The sequence below is a fragment of the Oncorhynchus mykiss genome, chromosome 7 (genome assembly GCF_057628025.1).
Source record: "Oncorhynchus mykiss isolate SJ-2025 chromosome 7, ASM5762802v1, whole genome shotgun sequence".
Taxonomy (NCBI): Eukaryota; Metazoa; Chordata; class Actinopteri; order Salmoniformes; family Salmonidae; genus Oncorhynchus; species Oncorhynchus mykiss.
The window spans coordinates 51,351,306-51,367,564 of NC_143028.1; the positions used below are offsets into that span (position 1 = coordinate 51,351,306).

Sequence of the window (16,259 nt, forward strand, 5' to 3'; positions counted from 1 at the left end):
ATCAGTTTTCCTCTTGTCATGTCATTGCAGACCTTAGAGAGCTATTTATTTACAACCTGTCAGAAATGTCCAGATCAACTAGCCCATGTAAGCTACCTTCTTTTAGCTATTTATTTACAACCTGTCAGAAATGTCCTGTCAGATCTCACTCAACATCTATAGCCTATTATAGCTTATTATTGAACAACCTACAGCACCCGATGTCACAGGAAGGCCAAAAAGGTCACCAAGGACAACAACCACTTGAGCCACTGCCTGTTCACCCCGCTATCATCCAGAAGGCGAGGTCAGTACAGGTGCATCAAAGCGGGGACAGAGACTGAAAAACAGCTTCTATCTCAAGGCCATCAGACTATTAAACAGCCATCAGTAGCACCTTAGAGGCTTCTGCCCTATATACTGTACATAGACTTGAAATCACTGGCCACTTTAATAATAGAACATGAGTCACTTACACAATATTGTTTACATATTTTGCATTACTCATCTCGTATGTACTGTATGCTATTCTATTCTAATGTATATTAGTCTATGCCACTCCGACATTGCTCGTCCAAATATCTATATATTCTTAATTCCATTCCTTTACTGAAAATGTGTGTGTATTGTTGTGAAATTGTTACATATTACTTGTTAGATATTACTGCACTGTTGGAGCTAGAAACACAAACATTTCGCTACAACCGCAATAATCTTTTATTTATTTAACCTTTATTTAACTAGGCAAGTCAGTTATTAACAAATTCCTATATACAATGGCAGCCTACCAAAAGGCAAAAGGCCGGGAACGAGGGCTGGGATAAAAAAATAAATTATAATAATAAATTATATATATAGTATATATGACAAAACACACATCACGACAAGAGACAACACAACACTACATAAAGAGAGACCTAAGACAACAACACAGCATGGCAGCAACACATGACAACACAGCATGGTAGAAACACAACATGACAACAACATGGCAGCAACACAACATGGTAGCAGCACAAAACATGGTACAAACATTATTGGGCACAGACAACAGCACAAAGGGCAAGAAGGTAGAGACATCAATACATAATGCAAAGCAGCCACAACTATCAGTAAGAGTGTCCATGATTGAGTCTTTGAATGAAGAGATTGAGATAAAACTGTCCCGTTTGAGTGTTTGTTGCAACTCGTTCCAGTCGCTAGCTGCATCGAACTGAAAAGAGGATGTGTGTGCTTTGGGGACCTTTATCAGAATGTGACTGGCAGAACGATGTTGTATGTGGAGGATGAGGGCTGCAGTAGATATCTCAGATAGGGGGGAGTGAGGCCTAAGAGGGTTTTATAAATAAGCATCAACCAGTGGGTATTGCGATGGGTATACGAAGATGACCAGTGTACAGGGGAGTATAGAGTGCAGTGATGTGTCCTATAAGGAGCATTGGTGGTAAATCTGATGGCCGAATGTTACAGAATATCTAGCCGCTCGAGAGCACTCTTACCTGCCAATCTATAAATTATGTCTCCGTAATCTAGCATGGGTAGGATGGACATCTGAGTCAGGGTTAGTTTGGCAGCTGGGATGAAAGAGGAGCGATTACGATAGAGGAAACCAAGTCTAGATTTAACTTTAGCTTGCAACTTTGATATGTGCTGAGAGAAGGACAGTGTACCATCTAACCATACTTCCAAGTAACTGTATGAGGTGACTACCTCAAGCTCTAAACCCTCAGAGGTAGTAATCACACCTGTGGGGAGAGGGGCATTATTCTTACCAAACCACATGACCTTTGTTTTGGAGGTGTTCAGAACAAGGTTAAGGGTAGAGAAAACTTGTTGGACACTAAGAAAGCTTTGATCATTTCAAAATCCGGGGTGGGGCCAGCTGAGTGTAAGACTGAATCATCTGCATGTAAATGGAAGATAGAGCTTTCTACTGCCTGAGCTATGTTTTTGATGTAAATTGCGAAGTGCAAGGATTGAGCCTTGGGGTACTCCCTTGGTGACAGGCAGTGGCCGAGACAGCAGATGTTCTGACTTCATACACTGCACTCTTTGAGAGAGGTAGAGAGCAGAAATCAGTGAAGCAGATATCAGAGCACAAGTCAGAATTGGGGCTAGCAACAGTAGATGGGCTAGGGTGTACATGCACATTCCAGATATCATCAACAGTAATACAATCAATAATATCTGATAAACATGTGTATGTGACCAATAAAATTTGATTTGATGTTCCCCAATGCTGGAAAAGGGGCCTGAGCGGAAAAGTTTGGTGACCCTTGCTAAACGAAGGGCTAAATGAGATACAGTGTGCAGGTGCCACCATGTGTTGAAAGTGTGAACTACACACTGAATTGATGTACACCAGGGGGTGACAGACTCATTTTGTCCTGGGTCTAGGGGGACACATTTTCTCTCTTTCTTGAGGTCTGGAGGGCTGCAATGCAAATTGGGTATATTGCCTTGCCGTCAAAAGACACAAAAATACAATGGACATGTTTACATTTACGTCCATTATCATTTCATTTCAGGACTCAAAGGCCAGCATTGCCTGAACAGAAATGATTTTTTAAGCAGATGTTGACTTATCAACTGTATGCAAGCATTCTCTGTTTTGATCTTGCCAACTCCCATTGTCACAACTCTGAGAAGCTGAGGTGTTGTTGTCTTTACAGGTCTGTAGTCCTATCTGATTGGAGGTTAACTTTACAGTAATACTATTGGTCAACAGTTCAGATTTTGAATCCAAACAACTCAGATGATGTAAAATGGTCTAAGATTTATTGTCTTTCTTTTTTTCCCCTGACTTTCTGTGGTGAGATATAAACTGTATTTCTTTCTCTCTCCCTCTCCCATGAGCTATGGGCCAAGGCACAAGCCATGGTTTCCTTGTCTCTCTCTCTCTCCCTCTCCCATGAGCTATGGGCCAAGGCACAAGCCATGGTTTCCTTGTCTCTCTCTCTCTCCCTCTGTGATCATGCTTAGAATAATTCCTTGTCTCTCTCTCTCTCTCTCTCTCTCCCTCTGTGATCATGCTTAGAATAATGCCTTGAAATGCTTTCTAGTTTAAGTTTATGCCTTGTAAATGTAATAATTCATTTTTCAAAGTAATTAAATACACTTGTATTTAGAATTCCATTCTCAGATATTTGTGAATTTGGTTATTTTTAAAATTTTATTTAACCTTTATTTAACTATGCAAGTCAGTTAAGAACAAATTCTTATTTACAATGACGGCCTACCAAAAGGCCTCCTGCAAATAGGATTGCATATTACTGTAACTCAACTGTAGTCTAATGCATATTGCTATTCATCTTATGGAGTCAGATAAACATTTTAATAGGCTAATAGCTTAGTCTTATTACGATTCGCATGTGAGGTATATATGATATGCATATAGGATAAATATTACCACACAACACAGACACATTAGAAACGGACTGACACTGAAATCCAAGGCTGTTGGGTGCATAAATGCAACTCACACATCTCAACACAGACAGTGCTGGTCCCAGAGAGCGCAATCCTCTGGGTTTGTAACAAACTAGAACTCTCTCTAACTCTCACTCACTCATGAATAATGCATGCTGGGTATTTTGAACAGATGCTCATCGCCCCCTTGTGTCTCCCCCCTGTGTCTGAGGACAGACGGTACACACACACACACACACACACACACACGCAGAGTTTTGTACAGCTAACCTTGTGGCGACATACAATTCAGTCCCATTCAAAATCCAATTTTCCCTAACCCCTAAACCTAACCCATACCCTTACACTAAACCGAAAACCTAACTCTAGCTCCTCACCTTAAAACTATACATAAACCTAATTCTCACCCTAACCTTAAATCCCACAGAAATATCATTTGACCTTGTGGGGACTAACAAAATGTCCCCAGTTGTTCAAATTTTTGTTAGTTTACTATTCTTGTGGGGACTTCTGGTATAAACACACACACACACACACACACACAAAAACACACACACACACACAAAAACACACACACACACACACACACACAAAAACACACACACACGCAATGCCTCTGCCTGCAGTCTCTTTGATGGCCACTGAGGGGCAGTGTGGTTCTGTTAAAGTCAAACTGACTCAGAAGAGAGAGGAACAGTAGACTTGGATGGCGATTTGGAACTAGACTCACAGCTCTCATATAACCATGACAACTCATGTGCTAAATAATTTAATGACATAAAATATAAAATAAGTTATCAGGGTTTATTCAATTGGATATAGAAAGATATGTGATTTGTAGAATAGACTTGGCTTCCTTATGAGTGCAAGGTGAGGAGATTAAGTTTTAAAGGGGCTAGAGGTCAGGGGTTAAATGTGACTCACACATGGGTTTGAGCTGTCCAATGAGCTCCTCCTTGCTCCACTTGGCCCACTCCTTCCTGTCTGTGTTGATGGAGCAGAGGACAGGCCCACACGGCTTCCCACTGTCGTCCACCGCTGGAACGTTCAGGTAGTGTACCAACACTATGTCTGGGTTCTACACAGAGAGGGAAGAGATTTATAAAATAAACCTTCATTGGGGGAGAGAGGGGGGATGGAGGGAGAAAGAACTAGAGAGGGTGGGAATGAGAGTGTTAAACAAATCATATATATTTTATATTTGAGATTCTTCAAAGTAGCCACCCTTTGCCTTGATTACAGCTTTTCACACTCTTGGCATTTTCTCAACCAGCTTCATTAGGTAGTCACCTGGAATGCTTTCAATTAACAGGTCTGTCTTGTTAAAAGTTAAGTTGTGGAATTTCTTTCCTTCTTAATGTGCTTGAGCTAATCAGCTGTGTTGTGACAAGGTAGGGGTGGTATACAGAAGATAGCCCTATTTGGTAAAATACCATATTATGGCAAGAACAGCACATGAAGGTCAGTCAATCTGGAAAATTTCAAGATTTTGCAAGTGCAGTCGCAAAAACCAAACTTTTAACTGGGTTATTTCATAGTTTTTATGTTTTCACTATTATTCTACAATGTAGATGAGATGGTCCTAGGAGAAGGTGGGAGAGAGGGAGCGAGGGAAAAGGAAAGTAGAGGATAAAGAGGTCAGGCATTGAGTGTCAGAGGAGAGATTCTCACCTGCCATTTCAAAGTTTGAACAGCTAAAGCCCCCTCAACCCTGCTGTGTGTGTATGTGTGTGGTTGTGTGTGTTTTCAACCCTCATTGTATGAAAGATTCAGCACACACAGGTATGGTTCCTACCCTGCTGGGTGAGAGGGAGTGTGCGTGTGTGTGGATGAGTATGTATGTGTGTGCGTGTACAAGCATGGTTAAAGACCCATCATGTTGCCTGTCCTCAGTTTGACTATGGCCCTTTGACCATCTTTAACTTGAGCAGAGGAGTGAGATGAGTGAGTGGAGTGAGAGGAGTGAGATGAGGGAGAGGAGTGAAATGAGGGAGTGAGATGAGGGAGTGAGATGAGGGAGTGGAGTGAGAGGAGTGAGATGAGGGAGTGAGATGAGGGAGAGGAGTGAAATGAGGGAGTGAGATGAGGGAGTGAGATGGGGGAGTGAGATGAGTGAGATGAGGGAGTGAGATGAGGGAGAGGAGTGACATGAGAGGAGGGAGAGGAGTGAGATGAGGGAGAGGAGTGAGGTGAGAGGAAGAGGGTGAAGAGTGAGAGGAGGGAGAGGAGGGAGATGAGGGAGAGGAGGGAGATGAGGGGAGGAGTGAGAGGAGTGAGAGGAGTGAGATGAGTGAGTGTGTTCCAATGTCATTGTGACTGAGGCCGTATTTCTGTCCCTCATATGAGCAGCAGAGTGAAGCAAACATTAATAACACACCTCTATACACAGGGGAGAGCAGGGTCCGTGTATGTGTGTGTGTGTGTGTGTGTGTGTGTGTGTGTGTGTGTGTGTGTGTGTGTTTCCTTGAAAAGCAAGGCAGGGAGTACACCACATACAGAGAAGTGTGTCTACTTTTCCAGCCCAGTGGAGTCTGGCTAGGTCAGAGTCAGATATACAAATAGATAGAGATGACAACACCAACCAGGCACATTCTGGGAGTTCAACTTTGTTGACATTGCAGTTACTAATTCAATACAAGCATAAGATCTGGGTACCATGTTGCTGCCTCTGGGGATTCCTTTTCCACTCACCCATCCATTCATGATGTGTACAGTCGACTCCTGATAAGTGCACATTGGTTCAGTGTCAGACATTACTTTCACTTGCCCCTAGTGTCAGCAAGCTCCAGTTCAGTGCATGCGTTCACAACAGTAATAGAGGTTATAATGAGTCAAATGTATTGTGGTTGTATGGTGGGAGGGGCTTACCTGGAGCAGCCAATAGCATCTGCGATGAAAGGTAGGGATGATGGAGGAGTGGACATAACAGCCATACAGACACTGAGAGAGAGAGAGAGAGGACATGGTTAGAGTTAAACACAAACACGCACGCACGCACACACACACACACACACACACACACACACACACACACAATGTCATACTTGTGAGGACTTTTTGGGGACCAACAATTGATTCCCATTCAAAATCCTATGTTCCCTAACCTTGAACCTATTTTTTGTTGGTTTACTATTCTTGAATACTTCCGGTTCTCACAAGTATAGTAAAACTTGTACACACACACACACACACACACACACACACACACACACACACACACACACACACACACACACACACACACACACACACACACACACAGTCATGTTCGGCTGTACCTATCTGCCATGACAGTGCATCATGTTCAAAAGGTGTGGAGGATGAAGATTTTAACAAAGCCTGCAATGTACAATCTTCCTAGCAGAGGATGATGTCACACAATCAGAGAGAGAAAGAGAGAGAAAGGAGAACGAGAGGGATGAGGCATGATAGTGGTGACGACCTTGATGGTTACCCCCCTTTTCTCTCTTCCTCTCTCTTCTCTCTGTAGCCAAAGGCAGAGTGCATTTCCATAAATTTCCATTCTGTATGAGGGTCTATCTACCCCACAGGCTTGTTTCTCTTCTTCATCATCCCTCTTTCTTCTCTCTTTTTTCTCAATCCCTCTCTGTCCCTTTATCCCTTCCTCCCTCTCTCTTGGTCATTCCCTCTCTTTTTATGTCTGTCACACTCCTCACTCGCCGCTTGCCTACTATTTCTGCTGAATAATCAATTATAGAGCTGTAGCATGTGACTCACACATATACATGGGCGCTTACACACACACGCACACACACACACACCATTGCCTTGAGACTCGATCGATACTCCTCTCTGTTCCTGTCGAAGGAGGCATTGACATCATCTTTGGCCTGAAGCCAAACACACACTTATCCTACAGAGAGGGTGTGTGTGTGTGTGTGTGTGTGTGTGTGTGTGTGTGTGTGTATTGGTAACATAAGAAACAGCTAGGGGAGGATGTTAGAGACTGATTCACAAACGGAGAGAGAGGGAGAGCAGGAGCGAGAGCTCAATCCAGTCAATCCATCCCACGCTCTTCCCTTTTTCCATCTCATTAACCTTTTTTCTTATTTTCACCTCACATCTTTTCATCTCTCCTCCCTCTCTTTCCCTTGCCCTCCAATTCCTCTACTTTGAGTTTTGTATGGCCTTCCTTAGTGGTCTTCCATCTATAGTGCCTTCAGAAAGTATTCACACCTCTTGACTTTTTCCACATTTTGTTGTGTTACAGCCTGAATTTAAAGTAGATTTGCATATCTGATTCAAATCTGTTGTTTTTCCTGCAGTTTGAACAGCCAAAAAGCACATGGAATCAGATATTTCAAGCAACATTTCAAACCATCTTCGTAGGTGGTTTGAAGTCAGATATAAATCTGATTCCTGGCCATGTGACCTGTGGTGTGAATTCATGGATGCCAAGGGAAGCCAGGCTTCCCCCAAAAAATTGATCAATGGAAACATTTTAAAACATAAAATAATTTATCTTTTGTCTCTCTGTGTTTCTTAATTTTCCTTCAATTTTCAAGAGGCTGAATGATGCTGTCTGGTCCAAACGAGTATGACATTGTTGCTGCCCGTAGCATTGAATGCAAGGGAAGCCAACGAGCATCCTACCTCCCTTGACAAAAAATGTTTAAAAAATAGCTAATCAGCGTTGAGTTAAACTGAGCGAGCTCAACTGTGAATGGTCCTGGTGCACCAAAAACAAGTGTCAAGAGAAGCCAGTTTGGATTTGGTGTCACTCCTATCAAATCCCATTGAGAGCATACGTCATTGACAGAAAAACTTGAATTGTTGCATCTCGTTGTGTTGTTGTCCGGTGACTAGCCAGCTAGCTAGCCCTATCCTAAATTAGCCATGGAAGGAGATTTCAACTTGTGGTTTTACTTAATTCTCCCTACTGGCCAATGATTATAATGACGATTCTGATCCAACCATTAATTAATATATTGTTGTGCCCCTGGCCTGAGAGGATGGAAGTTCAATATGTAGCTAGTAGAAGGCTAATGTTAACTTGCTAACGTTGCCCATTAATGGAAGTTAGGCTAGCGAGCAATCATTTTAGCCAGGTAGCCTAGGACAACAAAACAAGTATGTACTTCATGACAGAGTGATAGACCATTTTGTCAACATGAAAGAGAGGAGGAGGTCATTGGCCCTTCTCTACAAGTAGGGTGATCAACATATTTTTCTATGTGCACGAACACGCACGCAAGGCTTTAGAGACTCGCAATTGTAATCACTACCAAAGGTGATTCTAACATGTATTGACTCAGGGGTGTCAATACTTATGTAAATTATATATTTCTGTATTACATTTTCAATAAATTAGCAAACATTTTTAAAAGCATATTTACTGTCATTATGGGGTACTGTGTGTAGATGGGAGAGAAAAGGTCAAGGGGTATGGATACTCTCTGAGGGCACTGCATATGTATGAGTGCATGTGTGTGCTCACCTCCACTCCCTGTACTTTGAGCTTCATGTGGTCTTCTCTGGTGGTCTTCCCATCTTTCCTCTTCTTCCAGCAGTAGCCATCCTTCCTGTACTTTACCTTCTTCCTGTTGTACAGGATCATCGAGCCATTCTGAGGTCTTGGAGAGGAAGAGAGAGGGGAGAGAGGGAGAGAGGGAGGAAGGGAGAGGGAGAAAGAGGGGGAGAGGAAAGGGAGAGAAGGAGAGATATCAATAACACATTCATTACTCTGTAGATCACTCTCATATTACTGTTAGTGTTTCTATGGTGATTGGATGATTGGATGATTGGATGATATAAGTAGAAGTAAGAGACAGTCTGTTGCTACCCAGAGTGCATCACACCTGCATTTACAGTATCTCTCTCAACCATCATAACCATCTCAAAACAAGCAAAGCAATTAACTGACCAATAACAGTGTCATGACGTTGGCCTGGGGGTAGGTTTATGACAGTCATACATACCTCTTTCCCCCTTTTTCCTCTCTCTACCCTACTGATGTTACATTTTGCAAACCCCTTTGGTTAACATAGAGATTCTGGGAACATCAGAAGGTGGGGGAAAATTAACTATATTCTGGTAATCCGACCAAATATGCGGTGGTACATAACTTCTTAAGGTATAGGAGGCAGCATTTTCACTTTTGGATAAATAGCGTGCCCAATTTCAACTTCCTGCTACTCATGCCAAGAATATAAGATATGCATATTATGAGTAGATTTGGATAGAAAACACTCTGAAGTTTCTAAAACTGTTTCTAAAATCATGTCTGTGAGTATAACAGAACTTATGTAGCAGGCAAAACCCCAAGGACTAACTTTTTTTTTTTTAGGTCTCTGTCTGTTCACTGAATTCTCATTGGGAAACAATATTTCTTAGGAACTTGTTTTCGGTTCCTACCGCTTCCACTGGATGTCACCAGTCTTTAGAATTTGAGGTTATTAATTTGTGCAATGAAGAAGTACGGCCGTCTAATTTGCAAATAAAATCATTAAAAATCCTACAATGTGATTTTCTGGATTTTTTAAAATCATTTTGTCTGTCATAGTTGAAGTGAACCTATGATGAAAATTACAGGCCTCTCTCATCTCTTTAAGTGGAAGAACTTGCACAATTGGTAGCTGACTAAATACTTTTTTGCCCCACTGTAGGTATTTAGTAAATACATAATTAAACCCAATTTTGTATTGCTGGTTCAACTTAGCCAGGGTTTGTGCAGATAACCAATAATTTACAACTTTCAGATGATACTGAATTAAGATGACGATTAATATTGACTGCTATTGATGTAAAATATGACTAGGTCTTTAAGAGTTTATTCGGAAGATAACAGCTCCATAAATATTATTTGGTGACCGACACTCTAGTTAATTACATTTACACGATTAGCTCAATCAGGTAATATTAATTACAGAGAAATTATTTTATAGAATAGCATGTCATATCACTTAATCCGGCATAGCCAAAGACACTACATAATTGGTGCCCCCTATGAGGAATCTAAAATAGAATGAGGCTTTCATTTTGATTCAGCCTGTATAAAATTGAAAAACAGATGACATAATATACCAAGTTATTGTACACATTTTTTGAGTGTTAAAGACAAGCATTATTGAGTGTGTGTGTGTGCTGAAGATTCCCCGTCTCCGTGTTGTTCGCTGACGTAGTCAGTGGGTAACGTAAGTGAATAGATTTCTGTATGAGGGCCGAGAAAGCTAATTATAGAAATCTGAGAAATAGAGCATTTGGCCAAACGCAGGGCTATTTCTGCCTGGCGCATTTCAGACGTGGGTAGGCTCGGTCATTATTAATTTGTCGAGCGAGGACAAAGAGCCGGCCGATTGAAATTCAGGAGACCAGCGATATGTATCTCTGTCTCTCTTGCGAGTTGACCAAGGCGCAAAGGATGGTTTAGCTTGCATGCTAAAGCTAACAAGGGAAAATAGCCATTTTGTTTTCTTGTGCTACGTTGAAATCCCTCCGCCTTGCGGAACGGAAGTCCCGACCTGGGTAGTTCCATTTTGATTTCAGCGTGTGAAATCATTGACCGCTGACGTGTGCCCAGGATATTCAGGTCACACTCAAGTCATTACTTATGATATCCAGACAGATATCACTGTCTTATCCAATTGAACTAATAAGTGTAAATCTGGCAATTTACATTCTGAAATAGATATTTTAAATAATATCCAAATGAATGAGTTTTCTAAACAAGACATTGTAAACTTTTTCCAAACTAACCTAGATGAAGCAACTTCTCAGGTTAATTAAAGTTTAATTCCCAAATAGCCTATACAGGTCTGATTTATCATTAAATTGATCAATCAGTAAAATTGTTTTTTTGCAAAACCATTCAGTAACCCAGTACTGACAGAAGCCCCGCCCCAGCGGGAATCCCATGTGGCTTCGGTCTTATGGAGAAGTGTACCACAGTGTTGAATGTTCCCAACAATTGATCTACTGTTTACACTTATGATATCCAATCAATGGAGATTGTATGGATTATCGTCTCATTCAATTCCAATGAATTCCAAACCCAAACTTTGAAAGAAAATAGGAAAAATGCTCCTCTAAATTTTCTAATAATGTGCAAGCTATCAAAGGAGGTGGTCACCACTCCTCCGCTAATTAGTGAACCTCCACCCATAAAAGGATTGATCTCTGACCTCAGCAGCGATACCAACCCTAATTAGCGAAAAAACAGCCAAAATTGCGAACGCTCTCCAAAACCAACCATCAAACACAGGCTTTGTGACGGTTCTCCCCACTTTGCACTGATGTATCGCCATAAAAATGTGGCATCAGTCCAATACCACAGTGCACAGCTGAAGCACGTGCCAGACATGGCTAACATGAGGGGACAGGTGGAGAGAACTGAGCAACTATTGACAAAAGCAGGAAATGAAAACAATCTGCTAGTCGAGGAACTGCGTTTGAAATCTGAACAATTAAAAGTAATTGCAGGCCTCCCGGGTGGCGCAGTGGTTAAGGGCGCTGTACTGCAGCGCCAGCTGTGCCATCAGAGTCCCAGGGTTCGCGCCCAGGCTCTCGTAACCGGCTGCGACCGGGAGGTCCGTGGGGCGACGCACAATTGGCCTAGCGTCGTCCGGGTTAGGGAGGGATTGGTCGGTAGGGATCTCCTTGTCTCATCGCGCACCAGCGACTCCTGTGGCGGGCCGGGCGCAGTGCGCGCTAGCCAAGGTGCACGGTGTAGCCTCCGACACATTGGTGCGGCTGGCTTCCGGGTTGGATACGCGCTGTGTTAAGAAGCAGTACGGCTGGTTGGGTTGTGTATCGGAGGACGCATGACATTCAGCCTTCGTCTCTCCCGAGCCCGTACGGGGGTTGTAGCAATGAGACAAGATAGTAGCTACTACAACAATTGGATACCACGAAATTGGGGAGAAAAAGAGGTAAAAAAATAATAATAATAATAATTGCAAATACTTATGACGATGAACGAGCACAAACTCTTCAACAAAATCGTTGTCTCCAGGAACAACTCGATTTAGACAAAACTAAATACGATGTAGTCCACTTCAAACTAGATAAATCTGTTGAGTTATCTACAAACAGGAGCGCGCAATTTGATAACATTGTTGAATGTTACTCAGAGTAACACGGTTCTACTCAAAACGCTGCAGTTAATGAACACAATGACAAAGTTGGATGACAAATCAGAAAAACTCATTGAAGTCGCCGACCAAATTAATGATGAGAGAATTCAGGTGATGAAGATGGAAATCTTGATTTCTAAGCAAGAGGAAGAAATCTCATCACTGAATCTCTCGCTCTGTACTCAATACCTCTATCTGCAAACCATGACAGATAAGTTTGAGATCGAAAGGAGCAAGTGCGACACTCACGTGTCCAAAATCAATACTCTAAGCGCTCAAGTGGACTCTGCAATGCAGCAGAATACCATCCTTAGGTACCATCTGGAGGAAGTCCAGAATGGTCACGCTCTACAGCGTGACTATCCATCCAAGCAACCGGAGCCCGGTACTCAAAGGAGTGAAGACGATAGGTTTCAGACATTGCCTTCATCATGTGTCCCTCAGTCTTCTCCTCTTGGCCATTCGGCACTGAGTAATATGGCGCCTCTTGGCCAACAAAGCCAAAGCTTGGCTTCTCGTCTTGGCCTTTCGGGCCCACTTTCCCCACAGGATGAAGCCAACCCTCTCCACCCGCTTGACGCGGAATACCTTGACAAACTCGTCAAGAATTTCCCCACCTTTGACCCCATTCCAGGTCAGCCAAACGATACTGAGACGTTCCTAGCTGACATAGAGGACGCATTGGATGGCTACGGGTTCTGACAGGGTTTACCTGTAGAAGCGAACGTCGAATAGACACGTGACAAGGTTAATTCGCCTACAACAGCAACACGTGCTAAATGACTACACTAAACTTGCCACAGCTTTGAAATTAGAATTCAGTGGTTCTGCAACTCGCAAACACGATAGCTCACTGGCTAACATGGTCAAACAACCTCGGAACGAACACCTACAAGCTTACTATCATAGGCTTCGTTCAGCTTACTTTGGCCTACTCACTGAAACAGGTATGGAAGACCTGTTACCATTTAAACAAATGTTCCTGTCAAACATGTCTCCTACCATTATCTACTTGGGCCCTGCAGCCCACGTTGGCTTGCCTATCTTACAACCCAGAGAGCTTGCAAGCACAGCTTTTGAGGCATCAAAAGCTCGCAATGCTAAGAGCCCTGACCACTCGGCTTTAAAGTTTGACCAGGAGCACTCACTCCAGTTAGAGGGTGCATTATCAGGTATTGGAGTGTTAAGAGATGACGCACAACAACAGTTTCTACCACGAAACCATGATTCCAATAACCTCCGCGGTCAAAATAACTGTAAAGTAAGTCACCATCAAAACGACTCCTGCTACAATCGACCTGTTCAATACGTTCCTGCACCCAACCCACACAAAGTGTCAGAGCACAAGGGTAACAAAGGGTTGAAGGATGAAAAAGTCGATCTGCTTCCACCTTGAACAGAATTGACACATCACGTCGCTGCGAACGACCACTCCACTTTGTGGGGAATATGTCCACTAAACATGAATCGAAACGCCCATACCGGGGAACAGTCCTGGAGGACTGCTTAACTTGTCATGCGCTAATTGATTCGGGTGCAACAATATCACTCATCTCTCAAACATTGTTTGATGATCTAGAAAGGGCTTTGAAGCCAACTAAACATTGGTTAAAAGTGGAACGATGCGACACTACACTTCGAGGGGTCACTCAGACTACCTCGCCTCTCACATTGAGAGTCATGCTGAAACTACACTTCAAGGACATATCGCTCATCCACCCTGTGTATGTTACCAGCCTCGAAACTGTACCCCTGCTACTTGGAGCAGACTTGATGGATCGGTTACTCCCATTGATGGATTGGAAAACCAACCAGGTATGGTCACAGGCTACAGTGCCTTCTCCACCAACCACACTGTCTTCCCCTAATGCTAGCAGCAACGCAGTCATTCACGATGGGTATCTGTCAAAAGCACCCCTTGGGAAAAAGATGTTTCGAAACCTCTTGGGGCAGAATCTGATCCAAGGAGATATTACGATATCTCGACACATTCCATCAGCCAATCTGATTGACCATTCTTGTCATGATTTCGAGCCAGCTGTCTATGTGAATGAGCAACTTCCCTCCTCCTTGCAGTCGTGCAATACGGTAGTTGAGATGAACTTCTCTTGCCCTTCGGACACTTCCGCAAACACTGCGGCCGTCTCAGCAAGAAAAACATCGATACGCAGAGTAAACGCTGCTTCCGATGACACAGCTTACGCTTTGTGGGGGACTGTCAACCCTTACAATGACACTAATGGCGTCAGTCCAGCAACTGACCCGATGACTCCCACTGGTGAAACACTTTCCGATATCACAGACCGATATCCTTGTCTCAGTTCGCAGGTACTGAAGAGGTTGCCACACGCGGACGCGGTGGTGACTGACAGACCTCGACAGCCACTGAGGGTGTTGAAGCACAAACACCAGGAGATTTGGTTGAAAGGTTACAGCCACTCTCATAATAACGTGGCCACTGACAACTCGTACATAGGGTCCGAACTTCTAGTTTGCGCCTCGGATACCAACACCACCCGCTGGTGGGGGGATCCCGAGACAAGGGGGGGAATAGTAGCCCAGACCCATGATGAGCCTTATCGAGGCCGGTGGGAGGGTCGGGATTACGGACAACACCGTACGAGGCCGCCAGAGCATAAATCAAATCTAGTTGTAAACTCCCCTTTGAGAACAGTGAGTAGCAGACAGGCCCCTGGATGGGGATTATCTTAGAACACATCTAAGATAGTACTGAGGTGTACCACACTGGTCGTAAAGGAAGTCCAGTAGACTTGTCCACCTCCAAAACAAATGGCAACAATAATCATTCTTGCCATGTGTAGTAGTCACTCCAAGACAACTAGTAAAATGCTCTAATCATGTATTACTGTAGGATAACATTTCAGAATAAATTCGGTAGGACAACTGGAACCCTTGAGTACCAGTACCAATACCACAGTCAGTCCAGCAACACTCAGTAAGAGGATTAGTAACCTCACAAGTTAAATTGCTATTGATAATAGCAACATAGGAGTCACTCAGAGTGCAACACGGGGAAGGGAATCTCCATTGCACTCTTCCAATGGTTACACACGCTACTAATAAATAGAACCCTCTGTTCAGGAGAAATGTTATTAGAACTCATGAATCACGATCACACCACGTACGACTGGTCTAATACTTAGAGTACTTCCGTCATGAGGTTAGCTCCTCCGTGGATAACATAGCTATGAAGCATACTTCTTCATACCTACCGCCACTACAATAGTGGAAGACAGTGACTGGTAGTAAAACCACTACAGACTCTCTCGACACCAATTCTGACTGACCTCCAGGCATTGACCTGAAAATTACCTGACTACGTCAGACTCATTCTGAACAAGTTGTAATCTGCCAGGATACTTGGTTTCCTTCCCTTGACATGTGTGCTTGCATAAGCATAAACGCACATGCACAACGGAACATCCTGTCACGTTCTGACCTTGATTTTCCGTTGTTTTGTATTTATTTAGTATGGTCAGGGCGTGAGTTGGGTGGGCAGTCTATGTTTGTTTTTCTATGTTTTGGGATATTTCTATGTTTTCGGCCTAGTATGGTTCTCAATCAGAGGCAGGTGTCATTAGTTGTCTCTGATTGAGAATCATACTTAGGTAGCCTGGGTTTCACTGTGTGTTGTGGGTGATTGTTCCTGTCTCTGTGTTTGTTGTCACAGGATAGGCTGTATAGGTTTTCACGTTCCGTTTGTTGTTTTGTAGATTTAAGTTATTTCATGTATCGTTC

General features: G+C 43.1%; 1 protein-coding gene across 3 annotated transcripts in view; it reads right to left on the minus strand.

Moving 5' to 3' along the window:
* camta1b (calmodulin binding transcription activator 1b) overlaps positions 1–16,259 on the minus strand; it is a 124,292-nt gene that overhangs the window by 22,542 nt on the left and 85,491 nt on the right. For all 3 annotated transcript variants that reach the window (XM_036983596.2, XM_036983592.2, XM_036983593.2), the window contains exons 5-7: positions 8,867–9,002; positions 6,277–6,348; positions 4,333–4,486 (exon numbers count right to left, since the gene is read on the minus strand). In XM_036983596.2, the coding sequence (XP_036839491.2) occupies positions 4,333–4,486; positions 6,277–6,348; positions 8,867–9,002 (362 nt within the window). The remainder of the gene's footprint in view (positions 1–4,332; positions 4,487–6,276; positions 6,349–8,866; positions 9,003–16,259) is intronic.